Here is a 26,292-nt window from a genome sequence, read left to right on the forward strand (position 1 = left end):
CTCATGTGTGCATACTGTCTCTCATATACACACACCTCTCTATTGACCAGTCATACTTATAACTCTAAATGTAAAATTCCTAAACAATACAGAAAAGAATTTCACCATTATTTAAATATAGGATACTGTCAAGACCAAGTAGGATTTTTCTTCTTTGCAGAACTATAAGGATGTCAAACTTCATTAATTTTATGTATCATATTAGTAGAACAAATTAGAACTAATATGTGATAATATCAACAATTGCCTGAAATGTTGCCTGAAATGCATTTTATAAGTTCACCATTCATGCCTAACCAAGAACACATTCTTTAAAAACTAGGACCACAAAGATATCCTTAGGTATCTCAAAATCATACTTAACTGTAAAATATTAGAGGTGATCCTACTAAAATAAGAAACTGAACACAGATGTCTATATTATTTTACATTGTAGTAGAAGTTATTATCAGAGCAAAAAGATATTAACAGATAAAAAAAGGGAATAGCTATTAGGAAGGAAGAATCAAAACCATTTTTTCTGGTTATGATCATATTCCTGGAAAACTACAAATTAGTATTGCTACAAATCAATACATGTTCTTATATACCAGAAGTAATAACCAATTAGGAAAAATAATGAAAAGAAATCCCTCTCAGAACAACAAGAACAAACAAAATATGCAGGGAAACCTACAAAAGAAAGTGAAGTAACTGTGGGGAGGGAAAATAAAACTACCAAATGTTATTGATAGACCTAAAAAAAAAAAAACCAAATCAACTAAAACACCAGAAACTGGAAAAATATTTTTTCTTAGCTTGAATATTGTAAAGATTTGAATTCTTCCCAGATTAATTTATAGATTTAATGCATTAACAGAACACTTGGCAAAATAACCCTTAAAGAACAGATGTGTCAAAATACCTGAAATCTTGTTTTAAAAGACGATTTACTAGAGGCAATTTGCCATTCCAGATAACTAAAATATATAGCTACAGAATTAAGTGATATTGTACTATGATTTGTAATGTGGTACAAATCAGATACTAATAGGCATAAAAAATATAATCTATGATAGGAATCATAAATCATTGAGGAAAAAGCTGAATATTCAATATGTTATATTGGGATACTTTGGTTAACTATTTGGAGTAAATTAATTTGAATCCATATTCCAAAATATATTGCTCAAAAAGTTAAAATATGGAAAATTAAATTATATTAAATTTAATAAACTATCTTATTTTTTTAGGATGGTCTTTTTAAACCGAAAAGCAATGAAAGATGTCATAAAAGGTAGATTTCCCCATAATTTTAAAAAGTAGTAAAAAAATATATGAAATAATAAGGAATGATATCCTTAATGTGTTAAGAATTCATACACATCAGTAAAAAACCAAGGCCCTGCCTAAATAAGGTGAATGGATAAAATCATGACTTAGTTTTCAAAACAGGAAATACAAATGATTAGTAAATACGATAAAATATCTTACCTTCCTAATAATCCATGTATGCCTCCAAAATACACATTTCTTAGATTTTTTCACTTTAGAAACATTTTTAAAAAGTGAACATACTCAGTATTGACAAGCTGGGCAAGACGGCCATCCTCAAACACTGCTGGTGGGAGAAGTCGGCAGTGTTATCTGGATAACAACTTTGAAATGTGTGTGTCAGTGTCTTCGAAATCTTCATCATCATTGACTGCTGGGAATATATCCTAAAAACAAACATACAAATAAAGTGGACAGATATCTGTGCACAGGATGTTAAGTCAAATATTATTTTGTAATAGTGAAAATGGAAACAATCTAAATATACAGTATTGTACAGTGTAGTGGTTAAGTGAATCTTGATACTTTAAGAAACAGGTGACCTTGAAAATGTTATGAAAGTTTCTATTGAGGACCAGAAATGCTTACAATATTATTTTAAGTGAAAAAGCAGGGTGAAAATATTCTGTATACAATATCATACTCCCTCTTTTTAAAAACAAAATCACAGGAAAAATCCAGAAAGAGCTACACTGAAATACTAATAGTGGTTGTCTCTGTGGTGGTATTGTGATGACCATCATTTTCTTCTTTCCTTTTCTGTATTTCTCAACTTTTCCAGAGTGGATATATATCCCGTTTATAATCAGAAACATTTTTTAAAGTCAAAGGAAATCTGAATCCAAGTTTAAGTGACTTTCTGAAAGATTCTCCTCAGGTTTAATAGAAAAGCCCTTTTTAACCTACCTGGGACTGAGAAAGTATCCAAATATGGGATACAATCATCTCGGGTCCAAGCTACTACCCTAACCACCTCCTCTCCAATCTAATACGTCTAACAATCCATCTAAATGTTAGTGTATTCTCAATTAAAATTACTTTCATTTGGTAGTCCTCTATTCCTACTTAAGAAAAAAGTATATTATTTTACATCCACCCATACATCATTGTATACTTTTAATATTTTATCCTGTCTTTTCCGTATTTCCTTTACAGCTCTTTGAAATATCTCCAAATTTTAAAAGTATTCTCATGCAAGTGTGTTTTATCCTTTCTTAAGTGATTTAGGGGTATTGTATCATTTCTGTTGATATTTACTTGCATTGCATGGAGGAGAGAGATCAGTGAGAACTTGAACTCTAGGTGATGCCTCAGAACTTATTTTTCTTTTGCAGGATTGATCAGCTTGTTTGATTTGGTCTTGCTTATAAAACGATGGTCTTTTGTCCCTGCCTCTTGTTCCTGATCTTGAAAGAATTTAGTTATCTTTCAGGGGATCTGCACTTACTACTCATCCCACCAGGCATTTCAGGTGCCTACTCTTGTAGGCGGGTCCAGCCCCATCCTCCCTACTACTAAAGGTTGCCTCTGGATCATTTTATGTGTTAAACTGTTTCTTCCTTTGGCAAAGCACAGTCTGTTTGGCGAACCACACTGTGAAGAAGAGCACTGCACCTTTGTATGGGGAGTTAAAAAAGAAGAGTGGATATACTCCCCATCTGAGAGAACCTTGAATCATGGGGCCAGGAAAAAACGGCTTAAAAATTATTCAGTATAAGAAGGAAATAAGTAACGATTATATAGAGAAAATAGCAGAGGGTTGTTTAAGCATTTAACTTGACCAAATATATCTGGGGTTAGTTAGAGAACATTATTAGTCACCTTGGTACAAACTACTTATAAAATTTTAAAAAATTAGTAAAATAGTGATGCCAAATCGTCTCACTTTATTATGTTCCTTTTTTCCTCCATCATATTATACATGCATTCTTCCTTTGTTTTGAATTGCTTTTCCCATCACAGAACTTCTTTTTCCCCACAATTTTAGGACCTGCCAGAGCAGAACTATATTTGTCCCAGTTTTCCCCCCATGTCTAATAAAATATCCTAATTATGCTATATTTCACAGTATATTCATCAGTTACACTTTCACTGTTCCCGCAAAGCCAAGCAAATATATGGCTATTTGAAGACACTGTTTTAATTACTGGAAAATTAGCTGGTAAGTACACCACTTCTTACTTAGCTAGTAAGTAAAGAGACTATATTGTGACTATATTGTATAACTGTACTTCTTCACCAGTGGATCAGTGTTGATTATAAGGTGGGAAAAATCTAAGTTGATCGGGGATGATTAGTACTGACTATAAGTTGATCTGAACTGATTCTTATTTCACTATCAAACTATAGCATTTGTGTGTGTGTGTGTAGTGGGAATCATTCTCTCTTTTACCATTTTAGCCACCCCCAGTAGAACATCTGACTTGCAGAAGTACTGGAAAGAGTCCCTGAACTGCTTTCCAAATCACGTCTCTCACTGAGCTTTAGTGGTTGGTGAAATTGGGAAAAGGACTCAGATCTCTGGGGCTTTCTAGTTTGCAGGTCACCTTCATTCCTGCCTCTGACATTGATCTTGCTGCCTGTGTGGGAAGGGTCTGAGGCTGGGGAGTTAAGTATCTGCTTGGCAGACATGATTTGCCCCACTCACATATCCCAAGGGCAGGAATACGGGAAGCGTGATTTGGGGTCTGATTCAAGCTGTGTCCTCCAGCTCTGCTTTACCAACCACGAAGATGACAGTTTTATCGTTACCTCACCTCCTTACCCCCTTAACTAGTCCCAGCATTTTGTGACTCTTAACTGCATATTATGTAAAACCTCTATAAATGACAATAATTGGCTTTTTTGTTTCTTTTGGGAAATTAATGTTGAGAACTAAAGCATAATAAGAATGACTGGTAAAGGCAGAAAACCTCAAAGTCCAATACAAGAGTCATGGTAAAAAGAACTGTTTTTGAAGTTCTCTTCATCTTCAGAAGCTTATCTTATTTAGTCCTAATGTATTAAAAAAGAAAGCCTAACACTATCATTTGGAAAAAATTAACTAGGGCTTGATTAATCTTAGAGTAATTTACTGAGCAAGGCAGTAGAATCTCTTACTCTTGCACTGAGTTTGCCGGTGCATGGCAGAATGGGTGGATGTAGCGTTGAGTATGAAAGGTGGAAAGTAAATAGGAACTACATGTTTGCAGAGAGAGGCCACATTGTACACTGCTGGGACCTTAGTGAAATCAGGTTCTCCACAGTCCTGCTTCATTTGTTTGTTTTGGTTTTATCTTGACACATCCTACTCCTTCCTGGATTCTTCAAACCCCATCACAAATTGTAATTTCTGCTGGGTTATATGAAAAGGGTCAGCGTGAGCACGTTCATGTACCACTCCTTTGCCACTGTACGAAGCAGTGGTGAGCTCTCGTCTGTCTGGGTGGCACTGCACATGCCACGTGCCCATCTCTGTGAGAACACTGTGAGCCCTCTGGAATTCCTTTTACTGCCTCATTTCCCTAAGAGTTGACCTACTGGTGAGGCCAACCAAGAAAGGATGGATGTTTCTGATGATGTTAAATCTTTCTTTAGGAAAGTACGCATCCTCACTTCTTAACTTCCAGAAAACGTTAATATTTTTCCTTCTAAGATTTTATCAGGAAGTTGTTCATTTTGTGTAGTGAAAAATGTGTTAGGCCTGTGTGTAAATATATTTGTAGTAAAAGGAGCAGCAAAAATTGGGAACTTCAGGAACGTGTAAAACCTTAGAGAAGTTCAGTTAGACATTTCCTTTAGTGTACATGTTTTCAGTTGTAAAGAAGTTTGGATTTTCATCATAATTAAGCCACACATTTTAAAAAAGTAAGTTGTAGATAGTACCTATAAGGGATCAAAAGGTATTACATTGTTCCCTCAAAGCAATTTAACAAGGATAATATAGATGTGTTGTTTTTTTTTCTTTATATCCCTTAACTGTTTATTTTCCAGGTACCATTTTTCTAGCTTCATACATAAATGATAAATAAAACAATGTAAGATAATTCTCAGTCAGTGTATAGTTTATTTTTTATTGTCATGTAACTCTTTAAAAATGGATACTTTTTTCATCCTAAGAACTTAACTGATTGTTTCTGATAATTTTTAGTTTTAATGATATGAGTTGACCCTTGAATTGTTAAAGATCTGCTGAATACAGAAAAAAATCAATATTGTCCCTGGGTTCTCGATAAATTAGAGGATAGTCAATTCAAAGTTATTTACATGAGATAATATTTATAAATTGAATGCCTGGCATTTGAAAAACTTTTAATGCATGTTTAATTGCCTGATGCAGAAACCTACCCACTTAAGTATATGGCTTATCATCAAAGATACTTTCTGTTGCAAGTTGCTGAAAACCCAACCCGAAACTAGTTTAAGCCCAAAGGAAGCACTTATTTATTGCTCAAATGATTGATAAGTGTAGGAATGGGACCACCTTTAGACATGGCTTGATCAGGGCTTCAGTTGAAATAATTGAGAACTAGTTTTACTCTTTCTGTTTCTCAACTCTCCGGTCCTTAAATATTGTCTCATTTTCAAAGGAGCTCTCATTTTTGGTCACAAGATGGCTTTTGCAACTCCCAGACATATATCTGCTCACATAAAATCTAGTGGGGAATAGAAGGTCTTTTCCCCTAGAAGTCCAAGCAAAACTCACATTGCATCTCATTAACTGTGGTTGTCACAAGTCCCATAGTTCAACAAATCACTGTGGCCAACAGGATAATGAGATGCTTTTGATTGGTTTCAGCCCATTCTGGCATGCACCATTACCTCTACTCTTGTTACAGAAATGAAACCCCAAGTGAACCACATGGGTCAGTGTGTGGTTCCCTAGAAGTGAAACTCAAAGGGTGAAGAAATTCTGGGCAAGCGAATCAAGCACTCTCTAGGCTAAAGGTGCCTTGTATGATCTAAAGAAAGGGGCATTTCTTATTTATTCAGATCTGAATATAAAATAATAATTATAATTAGGAGATGTCAGTAATGTTTTAGAAATAACTGGTTCACTTAGAGTAAAATGTCCTGACCAATAGTGCTGTGCTTAATATGCATTTGTTTTGTCTATTTGCTAATGAGGTTTCCTTTTTCCAGATGCCAAATCTCAACCAAGTGTTCAGTTTTCAAAAGCCTTAATTAGACTACCCAACAGCCATCACATTAGCAACGTTACAGGCTACCTTACAGTCCTACAACAGTTTTTGAAAGTGGATAATTTTCTGTATACGACTGGAATTACTCTCAATAAGTCAGGTATTTTCTAATTTTTTATAATCTAATCTATTTATAAAAACAGTACATAAATCTCTCATCAAGTACTATTTATTTAGATGTCTGAAATTCATTTAAGCTTTGGAGGAGACATGTCACTTTTGAAACATAAATATAGTTATTAAAGTGTTTATAGGCAGTCCCTTTGATCCAATGAAAGATTATACCAGTCTTCTGCATACATTATTTCAAATTAATAGAGAGTTTAATTTACAGGATATTTTTATCCAAAGGAGGGAATCAAGGTATAGGAAATAGTAATGATTATTGTATAATTTTGCAAATTAAAAAATATTGAAAGTGGAAATTTGATTAAGAAGTTTACATATATATTATAATTTGACCTATTCATTCTTATCAAATTGATCAGCAGTGTTAATAATTGTTAGATATAAAAAAGTTTATAGATTAGAGTAAGCAACTGGAGATTTTTCTTTTCAAATATATTTGATATACTCTGAGTAAAACGGTAATATTGAAAAGTACCTTTTATATTCAGCAGCACTAGTACACTTACATAAGGCTGTCATGACCTACATTATGAAGATGATGGAATCTTACACTTTATTTAACAATTAACTTATGAATGACACCTGTAAAAACTGTATCTTCCCTCTGTACATCCACACTTGTTCTACCATTTCTACCAGTTGTTGCAATTAAAAACTCCACTGTTTTTATTTTTTTATTATTATTTTTTCACTTTGAGTTACAGTGTATTTTGCTAAAACTTTACAAGGTTATTTTTTTAACATCTTTATTGGAGTATAATTGCTTCACAATGGTTTGCTAGTTTCTGCTGCACAACAAAGTGAATCAGCTATACATATACATATATCCCCATATCCCCTCCCTCTTGCTTCTCCCTCCCACCCTCCCTATCCCACCCCTCTAAGTGGACACAAAGCACTGAGCTGATCTCCCTGTGCTATGCGACTGCTTCCCACTAGCTATCTCTTTTACCTTTGGTAGTGTATATATGTCCATGCCACTCTCTCACTTGGCCCTTCCCCCTCCCCATGTCCTCAGTCCATTCTCTACGTCTGTGTCTTTATTTCTGTCCTGCCCCTAGGTTCTTCAGAACCTTTTTTTTTTTTTTTAGATTCCATATATATGTGTTAGCATACAATATTTGTTCTACTCTTTCTGACTTACTTCACTCTGTATGACAGTCTCTAGGTCCATCCACCTCACTACAAATAACTCAATTTCATTTCTTTCTATGGCTGAGTAATATTCCATTGTATATATGCACCACATCATCTTTATCCATTCATCTGTCAATGAACACTTAGGTTGCTTCCATGTCCTGGCTATTGTAAATAGTGCTGCAGTGAACACTGTGCTACATGACTCTTTTTGAATTATGGTTTTCTCAGGGTATATGCCCAGTAGTGGGATTGCTGGGTTGTATGGTAGTTCTATTTTTAGTTTTTTAAGGAACCTCCATACTGTTCTCCACAGTGGCTGTATCAATTTACATTCCCACCAACAGTGCAAGAGGGTTACTTTTTCTCCACACTCTCTCCAGCATATATCATTTGTAGATTTTTTGATGATGGGCATTCTGACCGGTGTGAGCTGAAACTTCATTGTAGTTTTGATATGCATTTCTCTCATGATTAGTGATGTTGAGCATCCTTTCATGTGTTTGTTGGCAATCTGTATATCTTCTTTGGAGAAATGTTTATTTAGGTCTTCAGCCCATTTTTGGATTGGGTTGTTTGTTTTTTTGATATTGAGCTGCATGAGCTGCTTGTAAATTTTGGGGAATAATCCTTTGTCAGTTACTTCATTTGCAAATATTTTCTCCCATTCTGAGGGTTGTCTTTTGGTCTTGTTTATGCTTTCCTTTGCTGTGAAAAAGCTTTTAAGTTTCATTAGGTCCCATTTATTTTTGTTTTTATTTCCATTTCTCTAGGAGGTGGGTCAAAAAGGACCTTGCTGTGATTTATGTCATGGAGTGTTCTGCCTATGTTTTCCTCTTAAGAGTTTGATAGTGTCTGGCCTTACATTTAGGTCTTTAATCCATTTTGAGTTTATTTTTGTGTATGGTGTTAGGGAGTGTTCTAATTTCATTCTTTTACATGTAGCTGTCCAGTTTTCCCAGCACCACTTATTGAAGAGGTTGTCTATCTCCATTGTATATTCTTGCCTCCTTTATCAGAGATAAGGTGACCATATGTGCGTGGCTTTATCTCTGGGCTTTCTATCCTGTTCCATTGATCTATCTTTCTGTTTCTGTGCCAGTACCATACTATCCTGATTACTGTAGCTTTGTAGTATAGTCTGAAGTCAGGGAGCCTGAATCCTCCAGCTCTGATACTCTTTCTCAAGATTGCTTTGGCTATTGGGGGTCTTTTGTATTTCCATACAAATTGTGAAATTTTTTGTTCTAGTTCTGTGAAAAATGCCAGTGGTAGTTTGATAGGGATTGCATTGAATCTGTAGATTGCTTTGGGTAGTAGAGTCATTTTCACAATGTTGACTCTTCCAATCCAAGAACATGGTATATCTCTCCATTTGTTGGTATCATCTTTAATTTCTTTCATCAGTGTCTCATAGTTTTCTGCATACAGGTCTTTTGTTTACTTAGGTAGGCTTATTCCTAGGTATTTTGTTGCAGTGGTAAATGGGAGTGTTTCCTTAATTTCTCTTTCAGATTTTTCATCATTAGTGTATAGGAATGCCAGAGATTTCTGTGCATTAATTTTGTATCCTGCTACTTTACCAAATTCATTGATTAGCTCTAGTAGTTTTCTGGTAGCATCTTTGGGATTCTCTATGTATAGTATCATGTCATCTGCAAACAGTGACAGTTTTACTTCTTCCTTTCCGATTTGTAGTCCTTTCATCTCTTTTTCTTCTCTGGTTGCTGTGGCTTGAACTTCCAAAACTATGTTGAATAATAGTAGTGAGAGTGGGCAACCTTGTCTTGTTCCTGATCTTAGTGGAAATGCTTTCAGTTTTTCACCATTGAGAACGATGTTGGCTGTGGGTTTGTCATATATGGCCTTTATTATGTTGAGGTAAGTTCCCTCTATGCCTACTTTCTGGAGGGTTTTTATCATAAATCGGTGTTGAATTTTGTTGAAAGCTTTCTCTGCATCTACTGAGATGATCATATGGTTTTTCTCCTTCAGTTTGTTAATATGGTTTATCACATTGATTGATTTGCATATATTGAAGAATCCTTGCATTCCTGGGATAAACCCCACTTGATCATGGTGTATGATCCTTTTAATGTGCTGTTGTATTCTGTTTGCTAGTATTTTGTTGAGGATTTTTGCATCTATGTTCATCAGTGATATTGGCCTGTAGTTTTCTTTCTTTGTGACATCCTTGTCTGGTTTTGGTATCAGGGTGATGGTGGCCTCGCAGAATGAGTTTGGGAGTGTTCCTCCCTCTGCTATATTTTGAAAAAGTTTGAGAAGAACAGGTGTTAACTCTTCTATGATGTTTGATAGAATTCCCCTGTGAAGCCATCTGGTCCTGGGCTTTTGTTTGTTGGAAGATTTTTAATCACAGTTTCAATTTCAGTGCTTGTGATTAGTCTGTTTATATTTTCTATTTCTTCCTGATTCAGTCTTGGAAGGTTGTGCTTTTCTAAGAATTTGTCCATTTCTTCCAGGTTGTCTATTTTATTGGCATATAATTAGTTGCGTGCATTAATCTCTCATGATCCTTTGTATTTGTGCAGTGTCAGTTGTTCTCCTTTTCATTTCTAATTCTGTTGATTTGAGTCTTCTCCCTTTTTTCCTTGATGAGTCTGGCTAATGGTTTATCAATTTTGTTTATCTTCTCAAAGAACCAGCTTTTAGTTTTATTGATCTTTGCTATCGTTTCCTTCATTTCTTTTTCATTTATTTATGATATGATCTTTATGATTTCTTTCCTTCTATTAACTTTGGGCTTTTTTGTTCTTCTTTCTGTACTTGCTTTAGGTGTAAGGTTAGGTTGTTTATTTGAGATTTTTCTTGTTTCTTGAGGTTGGATTGTATTGCTATAAACTTCCCTCTTAGACCTGCTTTTGCTCCATCCCATAGGTTTTCGGTCATCATGTTTTTATTGTCATTTGTTTCTAGGTATGTTTTGATTTCCTCTTGGATTTCTTCTGTGAGCTCTTGGTTATTTAATAACGTATTGTTTAGCCTCCATGTGTTTATATTTTTTACAGATTTTTTCCTGTAATTGATATCTAGTCTCATAGCATTGTGGTCAGAAAAGATACTTGATACAATTTCAATTTTCTTAAATTTACCAAGGCTTGATTTGTGACCCAAGATATGATCTACCCTGGAGAATGTCCCATGAGCACTTGAGAAGAAAGTGTATTCTGTTGTTTTTGGATAGAATGTCCTATAAATATCAGTTAAGTCCATCTTGTTTAATATATCATTTAAAGCTTGTGTTTCCTTATTTATTTTCATTTTGGATGGTCTATCCGTTGGTGAAAGTGGGGTGTTAAAGTCCCCTACTATGATTGTGTTACTGTCAATTTCCCCTTTTATGGCTGTTAGTATTTGCCTTATATATTGAGGTGCTCCTATGTTGGGTGCATAAATATTTACAATTGTTATATCTTCTTCCTGGATTGATCCCTTGATCATTATGCAGTGTCCTTCTTTGTCTCTTGTAATAGTCTTTGTTTTAAAGTCTCTTGTAATAGTCTTTGTTTTAAAGTCTGTTTTGTCTGATATGAGAATTGCGACTCCAGCTTTCTTTTGATTTCCATTTCTCATTTAATTTCTCATTTCTCATCTGAATGAGATCCTTGCTGGGTAGAGTAATCTTGGTTGTAGGTTTTTCCCTTTCATCACTTTAAATACGTCCTGCCACTCCCTTCTGGCTTGCAGAGTTTCTGCTGAAAGCTCAGCTGTTAACCTTATGGGGATTCCCTTGTATGTTATTTGTTGTTTTTCCCTTGCTGCATTTAATATTTTTTCTGTGTATTAATTTTTTGATAGTTTGATTAATATGTCTCTTGGTGCATTTCTCCTTGGATTTATCCTGTATGGGACTCTCTGTGCTTCCTGGACTTGATTGACTATTTTCTTTCCTATATTAGGGAAGTTTTCAACCATAATCTCTTCAAATATTTTCTCAGTCCCTTTCTTTTTCTCTTCTTCTGGGACCCCTATAATTCGAATGTTGGTGCATTTATTGTTGTCCCAGAGGTCTCTGAGACTGTCCTCAATTCTTTTCATTCTTTATTCTTTATTCTTCTCTGTGGTAGTTATTTCCACTATTTTATCTTCCAAGTCACTTATCCATTCTTCTGCCTCAGTTATTCTGCTATTGATTCCTTCTAGAGAATTTTTAATTTCATTTATTGTGTTGTTCATCACTGTTTGTTTGCTCTTTAGTTCTTCTAGGTCCTTGTTAAACGTTTCTTGTATTTTCTCCATTCTACTTCCAAGATTTTGGATCATCTTTACTGTCATTACTCTGTATTCTTTTTCAGGTAGACTGCCTATTTCATCTTCATTTGTTTGGTCTGGTGGGTTTTAACCTTGCTCCTTCATCTGCTGTGTATTTCTCTGTCTTCTCCTTTTGCTTATCTTACTGTGTTTGGGGTCTCCTTTTCACAGGCTGCAGGTTTGTAGTTCCCATTATTTTTGGTGTCTTCCCCCCGTGGGTAAGGTTGGTTCAGTGGGTTGTGTAGGCTTCCTGGTGGAGGGGACTGGTGCCTGTGTTCTGGTGGATGAGGCTGGATCTTGTCTTTCTGGTGGGCAAGACTGCATCCGGTGGTGTGTTATGGGGTGTCTGTGAACTTATTATGATTTTAGGCAGCATCTCTGCTAATGGGTGTGGTTGTGTTTCTGTCTGGCTAGTTGTTTGGCATGGGGAGTTCAGCACTGGAGCTTGCTGGTCATTGAGTGGAGCTGGGTCTTAGCATTAAGATGGAGATCTCTGGGAGAGCGCTTGCTGATTGATATTACATGAGGCTGGGCCAGGAGGTCTCTGGTGGACCAATGTCCTGAGCTTGGCTCTCCCACCTCAGAGGCTCAGGCCTGACACCTGGACAGATCACCAAGACCCTGTTAGCTACACGGCCAGGTACGTGGGCAGTTTCTTGCCTTTTGGGAAGTCTGAGGTCTTCTGCCAGCATTCAGTAGGTGTTCTGTACGAGTTGTTACATACATGTAGATGTATTTTTGATGTATTTGTGGGGAGGAAGGTGATCTCCACATCTTAACTCCTCCGCCATCTTGAACGTCCCCTGGCAATTATTTTTTTTTAACTTAACTTCTGTTTATTCCACTGTTTTTAAAATCACCTCAGACAATATGTAATTTTTATGGTTTCCCTTGAGTCAAATTTTTGGTCCATATCGTTTGGGGAGTAGTCAGAAATTAGAGTAATAAGCATATAGATGTTATGGTTAGATAGGCTTTTTTTTTCTTTTTTTTCCTAACTTGCTGTAGCTGATGCTGTTGATACCCCAGCCAGATGACCTTGTCTTCTGTTACAAGCCTATGTTTCCTACTGCGACTCTGCCTAAGGGCATTCCCTGGTCCAGGATGCAGATTTGGCCCTCACAAGGGGCAAGCTCTCAACCAATGACAGATAAAGAGCACATAACGCATACACACCTGTTCATTAACACATCCTGTGTTGGCTTCCTTCTTCTGTGTTACTCCTCCATTCCCTCAGTGGTGGGTGCTTCCTCCATATTGTTATTTCAGGGTTTGCTTCTTGAGGAAGCCAATCTAAGATACCTGCCAAAGTTTTCCAGTTGTAAGTTACAGGATGCTTTCAAAATAAAAACATCACAAGAACGGTACCAATATATACACTATTGCAAATGAAGCTCATGGTGCATTGGAGGGTTTTTATGAACAACAACACTCATTAGATTCAGTGGGAAGGAGTCATAATGCTGTGCCCTTCAGCATTCCTCTACCCCCTGCTTTTGAGATTATTCATTAAACATTTCAATTGTCCTGAGAATGCTGCTAACATTTTCAAAGTTCTAGAGCTGTGCTGACAAATGGGAATGTTCTGCTCTGCCCAGTCTGGTAGCTGCTGAGCCACATGTGGCTGTTGAGCTCTTGACACATAACCAGTGCACTGAGAAACTGTATTGCTCATTTCATTTAAATTTAAATTGCTACATGCGCTTCTGCCTACTCTACTGGATTGTACAGTTCTAGAGCTCTACGAGTATGAAAATTCTTTGTGAACGTTTCCTTCTCATTGTTTTTCAGACTCTTTTTTCTTTCTTCTTTGAGTTGGCCTTATCCCAAATGGTGGGATGCTGATTTCATCAGTTTCAGCTGCATTCACTATGTGAAGCCACCGACTGTATAGAACTGAGGGGTGGAGTTAAGAAAGCCAGCTGGCTTTATAAATAGTTTGATAGAAGAGATTATAATTACTTACAGATTACATAGTACTTTTTACAGTGCATTACTGACCAGTGCAACCAGTCTACAGAATATGTATGGCATTATTTTGCTTACCTTATGGTTAGAGTTTCAGGACGTTTGCAAAGGTTAATTCTCTTACATTTAACAGAAATTTTCCAATAAGCCAGTGGTTGCCCTGTCTGATAACTGAAGACATATACCAGATTCGGTGGCAGCGATAATAAGGATTCCTTTCGATGGCCTCCAAGGCGCTATGCTATTTCCATCTCTCTCTGACCTCCAGGCTTCTTTCTTTCTTACACATGCCGAGATCACTTCCGATTTGGGAGCTTTGTGCTGGTTTCTTCTGCCTGGAAGGCTCTTCTCTGAGGTCTCTGCATGGATGGCACCTTCTCATTTGGCCACTGCTCAAATGTCTCCCCTTCAGAGAGGCAGCCTTCCTGTTGGTTTTGTAGGTTTTTAAAAACATTGAATTAGATTCCAGTGACCTTAAATCAGAGGACTCAGAGAGAATTTGATCTTTAGGCTCATACTGATTTGTCAATGTTACATAAGTATAGCATTTATTTATGATATATTATATACTTTAAAAATCCTTAAGTAGAATCCAGTATCTTTTTGATATTAAAATGGATAACCCTGGGTGAAATAGAGGAACTAGATATTTTAGGTCCATATTAGTCTGTTGTTAATACACAACTACAGTTTGTGTTTTACATATGATTTTAATGAACTGTCTTCTGTTTTTAGGTTTTGAAGGCAATGAACTGACTCCTCTTGCAGCAATATGTGTGAAAATATATTCTGGAGGAAAAGAATTAAAGGTGGATGGCTCTATTCAAATTTCTCTCCCACTTCTACGTACAAATGGTATAAGTGCAGGGGATCACATACCTGCCTGGACATTTGATATGAACACAGGTATGTGAGCTAGGTGAAAAGGTTCTGAATATTTTAGAAATATGTTTCTATATTTTTATTTAAAATTTTCATCTTTATTAAGGTATAATTGACAAATAAACTTTCTATATTTTATACACAATATTAAATTTTAATATGCATTATTTAAAACATTAAAATATTTATATTTGAATGTTTTATCTTTAGTAGAGTATTAAATCAGTAATATTATAATTTTAAGCACTTTGTTAATGATGAAAAGTGACCCTACTTTGATTAATATAATACAATTGTGGGGAAAAGGATATCACTGTTACATTTTAAGATAGCATTATTTACTCACATTCCCATGTTTTTATATTTTGAGCATAAATAAAATTTTTAAAATTATTTCTGCTCTTATGAGTTTATTTTTGTTTTGATAGGAAATATGAAGTTATATATAAAAGCTTGGCTAAAGCAATTGATAAATATATGCTAATTTCATGAAAATAACACTGTTTTTTATATGTATGTGTGTGTATATATGTATGTGTATTATATTTATAGAGAGAGAGAGGGAGAAAGAGAGAGAGTAGAGAGATTATTTTCCAAAAAAAAATCTTTCGTACCAATTTTGTTCCCTGAGTTTAGCCTCCTAAACAGCAGATGGATGCACTTTTTTTCCTTCTGCTTCTCTTGGTTTTCTTGTGTTTCCATGTAAATAAGGTGGGAATCTTTACCAAAAAACAAAAACAAGAAAAGATGATCAGTCCAAAACTGGGTCCAGGGGTAGAACTGTCTTGGGTTAAGTCATGTTACACAACCTAGACAGTTTTGCAGGACTTCATTTCTTTCTCATCTGTTTCCTGTGTTAATACCTTTCTGGAATAGGATTTCCCTTCTGAGTATCAAGAAGGCTGTAGGTGCTCTCACTTTATACTACCCAGGTTAAAGTCCAACGGAAAGAGAAATTCTTTTCCTAGTAGCTATTACCTAAGCCCTTGGATTCACTGCATTTGTAGAATGGGGTTTGCATGCCCATCTTGGAACCAATTTTTGTGGTCTGCAAATAGATTGCACAAATTTACTTAGGCTTAAGTCATGTGTTGGAACTGGGATTGGAGCCCTAAACTAGTCATGTGGACTGAGAATAGGGAGCAGTAGATCCTCAAAAGAGATTTGGAATGAGGTTTCACTATAACTGGAAGGGTAGGTAGTGAGGCACAAACACACACATGTTCACTATAGAAGATAAAAACATGGATATATTATTGTTTAAGAAAGACTGGAAACTATATAAGTAACAATGGTAGTTGTAAGGGACAAACTCTTCTTCTCTCAACTCTATTCTACACTCAAAACTTCACTTCTGGTCACCAAATGTGAGGGTGTTTTTTCTGTACCAAGCAGGACTCTTAACACGAGCTAATAAGTGTCCTAAAATTTCATTCAATTTAGACACTCTCTACCTGGAGTTAGTGTCAGATCCTACAGGTTAAGGACTCGGTCCTGCAGCCCCCAACTCAAGAGGCCAGTTGCAAGTCCAGCTTGTCACCCATGCTTCTGCCCAGCTGGCTATAAATTGGAGGTTCCCATGACCCTCTCCTCGAGTTTGATAACTTGCTAGAACAGCTCACAGGAAGACAGTTTACCAACTAAATTATCAGTTTGTTATAGAAGGGTACGACTTGGTAATAGCCAGATGGAGGAGATGCACAGGGCAAGGTATGGGAGAAAGGGCCTGGAGCTTCAGTGCTCTCTCCTCTGGGTGCTCCACCCTCCCAGCACCTCCACGTGTTCACCAACTCTGCTCTCTAAACCCTGGAGTTCAGGGATTTTTATGGAGGCCTTATTATGTAGGCATGCTTGATTAAATCGTTGAACACTGGTGATTGAGTTCAAGCTCCAGCCCCTCTTCCTCCTCTACAGGGGTGCATAGGGGTGGGGATGAAAGGTCCAACTCTCTGATCACGTGGTTGGCTCCTCCGGCAACCAGCCTCCTAGCCACAGGGACTTTCCAACATTCATCTCATTAACATAAACTCAGGTGTCATTGAAAGCAGCTTGTTATGAACAACAAAAGACAGTCTCCACCTTTTTGGACCTTATCACATAGGAAATTCCGAGGTTTTAGGAGCTCTGTGCCAGGACTGGGGATTAAAACCACATATATATTTCTTATTATAAATCACAATGTCACAGTGGTATACTACTGTTAAACATTGGATTAAGAGCTCTAAGACCTGGATTCTGGTCCATTTACCAGCAGTGTGATTTTGAACAAATCACTTAATTTACTCCGGCCTCAATTTCCTAATTTGTTGGATGAGAGAATTGTTTTAAGACACTTTAAAGAAGAATATCTGCTTTGAGTTCTGCTTTCTGATTGTTTCTCCTGAAAAAGGCTTTTGTCTCTAATGTACCTTCCAGTGGCAAAATTTTTGAATTAATTTGTCACATATGTAATGCTTAGTTTTAATGTGACTATTTAAAAAGCAGTAGGTTGACTTATTCTGATAATTCCAAGTTTGTCTACCTTATTAAAAACACTGTTTTACATGTTATAGATATACATCATTACAAGGAATCAATAAACCAAATACAACTATACACCAAACTTATAAATAGCTTTGTTATGCTGGACTTCATAAAAGATACTGGCTTTACTGAATGCTTTTTTCTGTGGATAACATTTAATTGAATCCAAATAGCATTTTTTAAAGTTTTAAAAAATTGAGCTCTAAAAGAGCTATGCCAGCAGTACTAGAACAAAACAGTATTTAATAAATAATAAGGCCATAAAACATAGACTATAAGTGTTTAATCAGAATCCCAGAATAGGTAACAACCACCTGTTGATAAATTTGGATTTAATTACTCACATTCTTATTAAGACATATCTCAATATGCACAATGTAGACATTATTTGGAGTCATGATTTCCCTAAATAGATCTATATCCTTAGTTTATTAGTATTGATTTTATTTCCTTTAGTCTTAACAAATCAAATTATTCTATTTAATATATTATAATATGTACTGTATTATGATGTAATATATATATTATCCCATGATAATATATTGCCACAGTTTTCATAATCTTTGAAAAAGTCTTGCAAAGTATTCTATACATGACTATCAGCAAACTCCTATCAGCATTAAAGATATATAAACTAATTGATTAGTATTTTTTACTTGCCTTCCTTTGTAGGTGCTTGGGTAAATCATGGCCGGGGAATGGTCAAGGAATATAACAATCATTTAATTTGGACATACGAGGCACCTCATTTGGGCTACTGGATAGCAGCTCCACTTCCAGGAACTAGAGGTATGGTAAAAATGAAACAAAGAGTAAATTTTAAAAAGTCCAAATAGTCATGCTGAAATTGATATTAGGAGATTCCTATTTTATTCTGAGCATTGCTACTTACTGTATGACACTGGAAAAAGCTTTTAGTCTCTTGATCTCAGCTTTATTTTATTTTTTCCATGTGTATCAGGAAAGATTAAATTCCATGAACTCGAAGGTCCTTTATAGCTGTAATATCTGATGAATCTGAAGTATGAAGTGTATTCAAATCAAGAATTTCCTTAGTTTACTTTTTATGAATAAATTCTACCCAGATCAGTTAGAGTTTTTGGTTGCAAAAAACAGGAATAGATTTTAGATAATTAAAAAAATGTGTTAGGATATAGGGAGTTTGCAGGATCCTAGGGAAAGCTGAAGAAGCAGATTATAAAAGGCAGGAATCCTAGAGGGCCCAGTTAGCAGACCAACTTGACTGTCTTTGGAAGACTGCTGCTTCATAACAGCTGATACTAACCCTTTGCAGTCCTTTCCTCATACTGTTCCTGATCTTTCTAGAGATGTGGAATTTAGATGGGCCCAGACTTAGGTCGTGAGCATTCTCCTTGGTGGGGCTGTGGTGGGGAGGAGGAGGGGCTGTTGAATAATAGTGTCCCCAGACTGTTTCCGAGATAAGACAAGTGATAGCTCAAATGGAGAGTGGCCTGACATATGCACAGAAGGTGGACAAAAACCAAGAGCTATCTGCTAGGAATGGCCTATTCATATTCTAGGAGAAATAAGTATTTCATTTTTCCTAGATTTAACATGGTATCAAATTATCTATTTACTTTGTACTTAAACACAACTCAAGATGTAGGATTTCTATCTCAAAATACTCAAACATTGCATGTTTACTCCATTAATTCATCTTAAAAAAAGAAATACTCTAACCTACTGTAGTGTAGACTGGTTGCATCATGGACCTGCTACCACTTTCTAGGGCATCTGGGTGTTCACTCGTATAAATTCTTGGCTTTCCCTGCTGCCAGCTCTGCTAAGTCAACTTTCCAGCAGTCAGCATCTTGTTGCTCTTGTCTCTTATCTCAGTCTGCCTTAACCTATGGGTTTTTGTCTATTTATAAAAACAAAACATCATCAAAAAGTCTACAAACAATAAATGCTGGAGAGGGTGTGGAGAAAAGGGAACCCTCTTGCACTGTTGGTGGGAATGTAAATAGATACAGCCATTATGGAGAACAGTATGGAGGTTCCTTAAAAAACTAAAAATAGAATGACCATACGACCCAGCAATCCCACTACTGGGCATATACCCTGAGAAAACCATAATTCAAAAAGAGTCATGTACCACAGTATTCATTGCAGTTCTATTTACAATAGCCAGGACATGGAAGCAACCTCAGCATCCATCAACAGATGAATGGATAAAGAAGATGTGGCACCGATATACAATGGAATATTACTCAGCCATAAAAAGAAATGAAATTGGGTTATTTGTAGCAAGGCAGATGGACCTAGAGTCTGTCATACAGAGTGAAGTCAGTCAGAAAGAGAAAAACAAATACTGTATGCAAACACACATATATGGAATCTAAAAAAAAAAAAAAGGTTCTGAAGAACCTAGGGGCAGGACAGGAATAAAGATGCAGACGTAGAGAATGGACTTGAGGACACAGGGAGGGGGAAGGGTAAGCTGTGACAAAGCGAGAGAGAGGCATGGACATATATACACTACCAAACATAAGGTAGATAACTAGTGGGAAGCAGCTGCATAGCACAGGGAGATCAGCTCGGTGCTTTGTGACCACCTAGAGGGGTGGGATAGGGAGGGTGGGAGGGAGATGCAAGAGGGAGGGGATATGGGGATATATGGATACATATAGCTGATTCACTTTGTTATACAGCAGAAACTAACACAGCATGGTAAAGCAAGTGTACTCCAAGATGAAAAAAATAAAATAATATAAAAAAAAACAAAACAAAGCTTTCAGTGTCATTTTAGTAAAGTTTAGGGAAAGTGTGAAAGCCGAATGCACATGTCATTCCTTCATCTTTAATCATGTGTCAGAGAAAATTCTTTTGGTTTATCTAGTGTCTTGGTTCCCAGCTGAAAGGCAGCTGCAACCTGGCTATTTCATGCTGTTCAGGAATAGTCCCAGTGCACACCCTGATCCAGGATGTGGACGATATTTTACATACATTTCTCTGTAGCAGTTTATCTGCTAACTTTGTTAGCAATTTATCTGCTAACTTTGTTAGGCGTTGATTTTTTTCTGCAATTTAAAAAATAGTTTGATATTTTCATTTTACATTTGACAACCTTTGAATTTTAAACCATGCAAGGTAACAAGACTTTTTTTCATTGAAGCTAAAATTTAGTATTTCAATAGAAGAAATATGAGCTATTAATATTAACCATTACGATCAAGAGGATGTTCTGTTTTTGTTTGAACTTAGTGCTTATAAGATTTATTCAGAAACCAGAGGGTGATTACTTTTGTTTTTCATGGTGCAAAGTATCATGCAGTCTTGCCAGCTATCTGACCATATCCCATTCTAGATTTGCCACTATAAAATGATGAAAAGATGAAAAAGAACAATATTTAATACTTCAGCTAAATCCAAGTTCTTTCATTTCTAATAAAAATGACCTAAGGGGCACTTGAGTTTTATAGAGAAGTGTGCTTTCCACTGAAAATATACCTGAAGCAACCAATCTATACAAGATGACTATGAATTCTAAAAGCTGAAATAATTTTCTAAAATAGGTGGAAGTTTTGTTTTAGCTTGTATGTCAGGAACGATTTTGTGTGAATCAGAGTACTAACACAGAAGTGTGGGATTCCCGTTCAGTTTGAATTAGATACCTTCTAGTGATGGTTTTGAAAAATCCATATGAGAAATATGGATAACTTGATAACTTGACTGTAGTTCTGGCTTTGACAGTAATTAACAGGGTAAGCTTGAAATAGGTACTTACCCATCTGAGTATTCGTTTTCTCTTTTCTAAATTGCGGGAGTTGGATATGAGGATCACTAATGTCCCTAAACATTTTAGGATGCGAGTGTTACAGTAAACTCAAAATTGGTCCTATGATGGGCCAGTTAGTGTCTGGTGTGCTAGAGCTACTTTAGTTATAATTTGGTTAATAATATACTAAATCTGTTTTTAAAGTAAATCTTAATATTTTTTCAAGGAATTCTAGAAATCTGTTTAAGTGCAAGAAATTAAAATCAATTGGTTTTTCACAGATTGCTACAGGTAAATAGGTGGCTGAGTATAGAATTTATTAAACAAGTACCATTACTTTTTTTAAATATGCATTTTCAGGTATATTTGAATGAAAATATATTGTAATTTTCTACCTTTCTAACCCCTTTTGGGCATGCGCATATACACCCAGTGCGCCCACACACACATGCAGATGTATGCTTTTTTGCTATTGTCATACATATAAGATTTGGGACAAATGCAACAATGTCAGCCTCTTAATTCCAAAAGTGAGTTCTGTTGGAATTCTGTGGAGTGAAAATTGTTAGCATTACTCTATTGTGGAAATATATATTCAATATTCTTTTGGAGAAGAAGTTGAATTTCACCCAGTGAATAGCCGAACTTTACTCTGTTGCAGCTCTGGATCCTGAATAAGAATCTGTAGGTAGAATTGTTACTCTTATCTCTTTTTTGTTTGAAGAAATTTCATATTGTGCAATGCTGTGCTTGGTTGCCTATCCAATATGATAAACATTTTGTTATCAGTTACCATATAGGAAAGCATGGTCAATACTGAAGTGCCTGTTCTTCTATAACCTTGATGTTTCATTTAACAACAGTGGTATAATACAGCTAACACTTACTGAGTGCTTATCATGTGCTAAGCACTGTCGTAAATATTTATACATATTGACCCATTTAATCTTGGTAACAACCCACATGGGTGAGGTATGACAGTTATGGACTGAGACACAAGTAAATGAAGCCTGCCCAATACCTCACAGGAAGAAAGGGTGAGGCCAGGATTCCAGTTCAGGTATTCTGGCTCTAAAGTCTGAATGCATAACCACAACACTGCTTCTCCAAATCCTTTAATATTACTATTACTTTAATCAACTTAGATGATGCAAAAGTTAAAGCCTCATGATCCTTAGTCTTTCCAGTGTCCTTGGTGAAGCTGAAGGCTTCACGCTGGACATCTTCTCATGGTCAAGATGACCAGAAAATCGGGTGTCTCATCACCTTGAATACATATTAAAATCCAGTTGATACTGATCTGTAGAGTTGTTGTTACATACATTTTTGAGCAAAATTAGGTCTTAGTGATGTTGAAACATTACCTCAAGATAAGTTGCATTTATTTTCATGCAGAATATTCATAGCCTGCCCTGATCATCCCAGTGCTTAGTCTGCTTTTACTGCAGTTAAGCTAATTACAACAGCACTGTATATGTGTGCTCATTGTATATATGTGCTCATGAAGAAGAATAATGGCTCACCTGTGCCGCTGCTGGGCTTAGCTTGCTGGGATCATAGCGTCGTCTTGTTCTGGAGTCCAGCCTGCAATTAAAAGTCGCAACTTTTAATTCTTCAGGTCCCCCAGTTTTTGCATTCTCTTTGGTCCTTTTCATCCCTGCTTACTTTGGCAAATTCTTTTTGAATTTATCTTTAAAATTTCTTTTTTAATCAAATGCAGCTAATCATAGTCAACACTCACTACATTCTATCTCAAAACCTCTTTGCACAAAGCTCTCGTTAGAAATATTTTCTCCCAGTTATTTTGCTACCACATGGCTTGGGCCGCCATTTTTATTGCCTCCTGCAACAGTTTCCTCACTGCCTGGCTTGGAAGCCAGTGTCACACATTTTAGGTTTTGTCATAGCAGCACTTCAGCATCTCGCTGCCACTTTCTGCAATACTCAGCCATAAGTAACAAATAAACCTGTTATCTCAGCAGCTAACGATGGCAAACACTTGTTTGTTGCTTTCACTTCATGACTGTTGGGCTTGGCTTGGTTCAGCTCAACATTTTTTCTCGTTCCAGAACCTAGGTTGAAGGAACAGCAAAACTTTGGGATATACTATTCACATAATAGAGGGCCTTAGCAAGAGGACAGGCCATTCAGGCGGCCTCATTTAAGATGCTCACATTTCACTGGGCAGAGCAAGTCAATTGATTAAGCCCAAAGGGGGTAGGGAAAGTAATCTCCACCCACAGGGAAGCCTGCCATGGGAGGGGAGCAAATAAATACAACTGTGTATACACATATTTAGTCTGCCTTGCCCAAGATAGGACATTGAAAATTTGACCTAAAATAATATATTTTCTCTTTGTTTATTTTGAACCATTTAGGGTCAGGTATAAATGGAGATTCAAAGGACATAACTGCCTACCACACAGTGTTTCTTTCAGCCATATTAGGAGGAACAATAGTTATTGTCATTGGATTTTTTGCTGTACTTCTTTGTTATTGCAGGTAAGAACAATATTAATGTGTATGAACACAGAAACTATCAGACTATAGCATCATGTCAGTTCTGTGTATTACAATGTTAGTAGAAATCAATGGTTTGATCTTTAAAATATGTAGATTAAAATAAAAATATTCTTAGAGTAGCATTGCATATATTAATAAACATATTATGAGACGATTTTTTAAAATGAAACCTTCTAGATAAGTTTTAAACATTTTTTTGCCTTCTCTTCTACTCTAGGGATAAGTGTGGTACTCCACAGAAAAGAGAAAGAAATATCACTAAACTTGAGGTCCTCAAGAGAGACCAGACAACTTCAACAACTCACATAAATCACATCAGTTCAGTCAAAGTTGCATTAAAAACCGAGGACAAGTCACAGTTATTCAGTGCCAAAAGCTCCTCGTACAACCCTCAGAAAAAGGAACCATCAAAGGTAGAAGCAGAAGAAAGAGTTTCCATGGTAAAAACTCGGGACAGTTTAAAAATCTACAATGAAGATGTTTCATTTCTGTCAGTCAATCAAAATAATTACTCAAGAAACCCAGCTCAGTCTTTGGAGCCCAATGTAGGGTCCAAACAACCTAAACATATTAACAACAATATATCTTCATCTCTAGGTGATGCTCAAGAGGAAAAGAGGTATCTCACAGGTAGTGAAGATGTGTATGGGCATTCTCACATTCCAGAACAGCTTATGCATATCTACAGCCAGCCCATTGCCATCCTTCAGACATCTGACCTCTTCTCCACTCCAGAGCAGTTACATACTGCTAAGTCAGCTACTTTGCCAAGAAAGGGACAGTTAGTCTATGGCCAATTGATGGAACCAGTAAATAGAGAGAACTTTACGCAGACATTGCCCAAAATGCCAATGCATTCTCATGTACAGCCTCCAGATGCCAGGGAAGAGAATATCCCACTCGAAGGTCAACAGAGCTTGCCATCCCAAACTTCAGATTGGAGCCGGTATTCAAACAGCCTACTAGAATCTGTTTCTGTTCCTGGAACACTAAATGAAGCTGTTGTAATGACTCCCTTTTCATCAGAACTTCAAGGAATTTCAGAACAGACCCTCCTAGAACTGTCCAAAGGAAAGCCCTCCCCCCATCCCAGAGCCTGGTTTGTGTCTCTTGATGGAAAGCCAGTCGCACAAGTGAGGCATTCCTTCATAGACCTGAAAAAGGGCAAGAGAGCCCAGAGCAACGACACGAGTCTGGACTCTGGGGTAGACATGAATGAGCACCACTCAAGTAGAAAACTGGAGAGGGAAAAAACGTTCATCAAAAGTATGCATCAGCCTAAGATCCTTTACTTAGAAGATTTAGACCTGAGCAGTAGTGAGAGTGGAACCACTGTCTGCTCCCCCGAGGACCCAGCTTTAAGGCACTTCCTAGATGGAGGGAGTGGAGCTATCATGGAGCACCCTGGGGAAGAGTCCCCAGGAAGAAAAAGCACCGTTGAAGATTTTGAAGCCAATATATCCCCCACTAAAAAAAGGGGAAGACCACCACTAGTCAAAAAAGATAGCAAGACTAATATCTGGAAGAAGCGAGAGGAACGCCCACTGATTCCCATCAATTAACAGCAAGAGTGGTTGTGTCTCTGCTGTCTCGTGCTGTTTATTCTTGCTTGTTGTAAACTGCCGTATGAACTTCTGCAGAAGTTGAGACTGAGCAAATCTCATGGTCCCTGGACATGTCTCAAGCAGAGTAAATAGTAAAATGGTAATTCAGTAGTGAGAGAAAGATACCAAGGAATGCTTTTTCTGGCCTATTCTTTTCAGTTATTTTTGGGTGATGAATTTGAAGTATCCAAGAGTTCAAAATGTGAAATAGCTTCAAGATGTTAGTTATCCAAAAATGTTGCTCAGTCAGCAAGTTGAGTCCTGACTCTGAAGAATAACAGTGAAAAGTGTACTCCTAAAGTTGCTTCCAAAAATGTTGCTTCTGCTTTGATGACTACCCCTGTGAAATGTTTAGAAATGAAACTGTATTCTTCAGGCATCATATTCTTGTGAAATGTTACTATTATGTTCTCCACTGCCTATACTTGAAAATAACTTGATAAATATTCTGGATTGATGTTATTCTAGAGTTCAAAGGCCAAACCTCATTTTCTTTCTTTTTTTAAACAGCATGTGTATTGTTATCAACCCAAAAGTAAATTCCATACTCACATAAGATGGGCAAGAAGGTACTTGGTTGTTAGAGAGGGAAATGCCAGCTCTTTGGCTGTTTTTGGATACAACGTCACAGAATAAAAAGGTGTTAGTTTATTTAGAAATCTGAGAAATGAATGCCCTGATACTGAATTTTTATTTAAAAATTTCTTACCCCTTCCCCATCACCAAAAGTGAAGTGAACTTAGCTGTCAAGGAAAACTTTTTACCAATCTAAAAAAAAAAAAAAAAACCCAAACATTCCTCTCCCTCCCCAATTTTTAGTTTAAGACTCACTGATACATGTAGGCTAAAATCAGTTATAAGGTATTTCTTCTATTTAAAAAAATTTAGTCACTTAAACACTATTAAACTTGATTTAAAAAATCAATGAATTGAAAGTTTCTTATGAACACTCAAAATTAAAATATGTGGAGCTAAAGGAAGTAAATATTTCAATATTTTCTGAAATGTCAAGCAGAAAAAA

General features: G+C 36.4%; 1 protein-coding gene across 1 annotated transcript in view; it reads left to right on the plus strand.

Moving 5' to 3' along the window:
• Window positions 1-26,064, plus strand: part of FAM171B (family with sequence similarity 171 member B) — a 63,909-nt gene extending 37,845 nt beyond the window's left edge. The window contains exons 3-8 of the mRNA XM_004276917.3: window positions 3,383-3,475; window positions 6,436-6,594; window positions 14,736-14,906; window positions 18,078-18,194; window positions 23,523-23,646; window positions 23,885-26,064. Of these exons, the coding sequence (XP_004276965.1) occupies window positions 3,383-3,475; window positions 6,436-6,594; window positions 14,736-14,906; window positions 18,078-18,194; window positions 23,523-23,646; window positions 23,885-25,229 (2,009 nt within the window). The 3' untranslated portion in view covers window positions 25,230-26,064. The remainder of the gene's footprint in view (window positions 1-3,382; window positions 3,476-6,435; window positions 6,595-14,735; window positions 14,907-18,077; window positions 18,195-23,522; window positions 23,647-23,884) is intronic.
• The last annotated feature ends 228 nt before the right edge of the window (window positions 26,065-26,292 follow it).

The sequence above is a fragment of the Orcinus orca genome, chromosome 7 (assembly GCF_937001465.1).
Source record: "Orcinus orca chromosome 7, mOrcOrc1.1, whole genome shotgun sequence".
Taxonomy (NCBI): Eukaryota; Metazoa; Chordata; class Mammalia; order Artiodactyla; family Delphinidae; genus Orcinus; species Orcinus orca.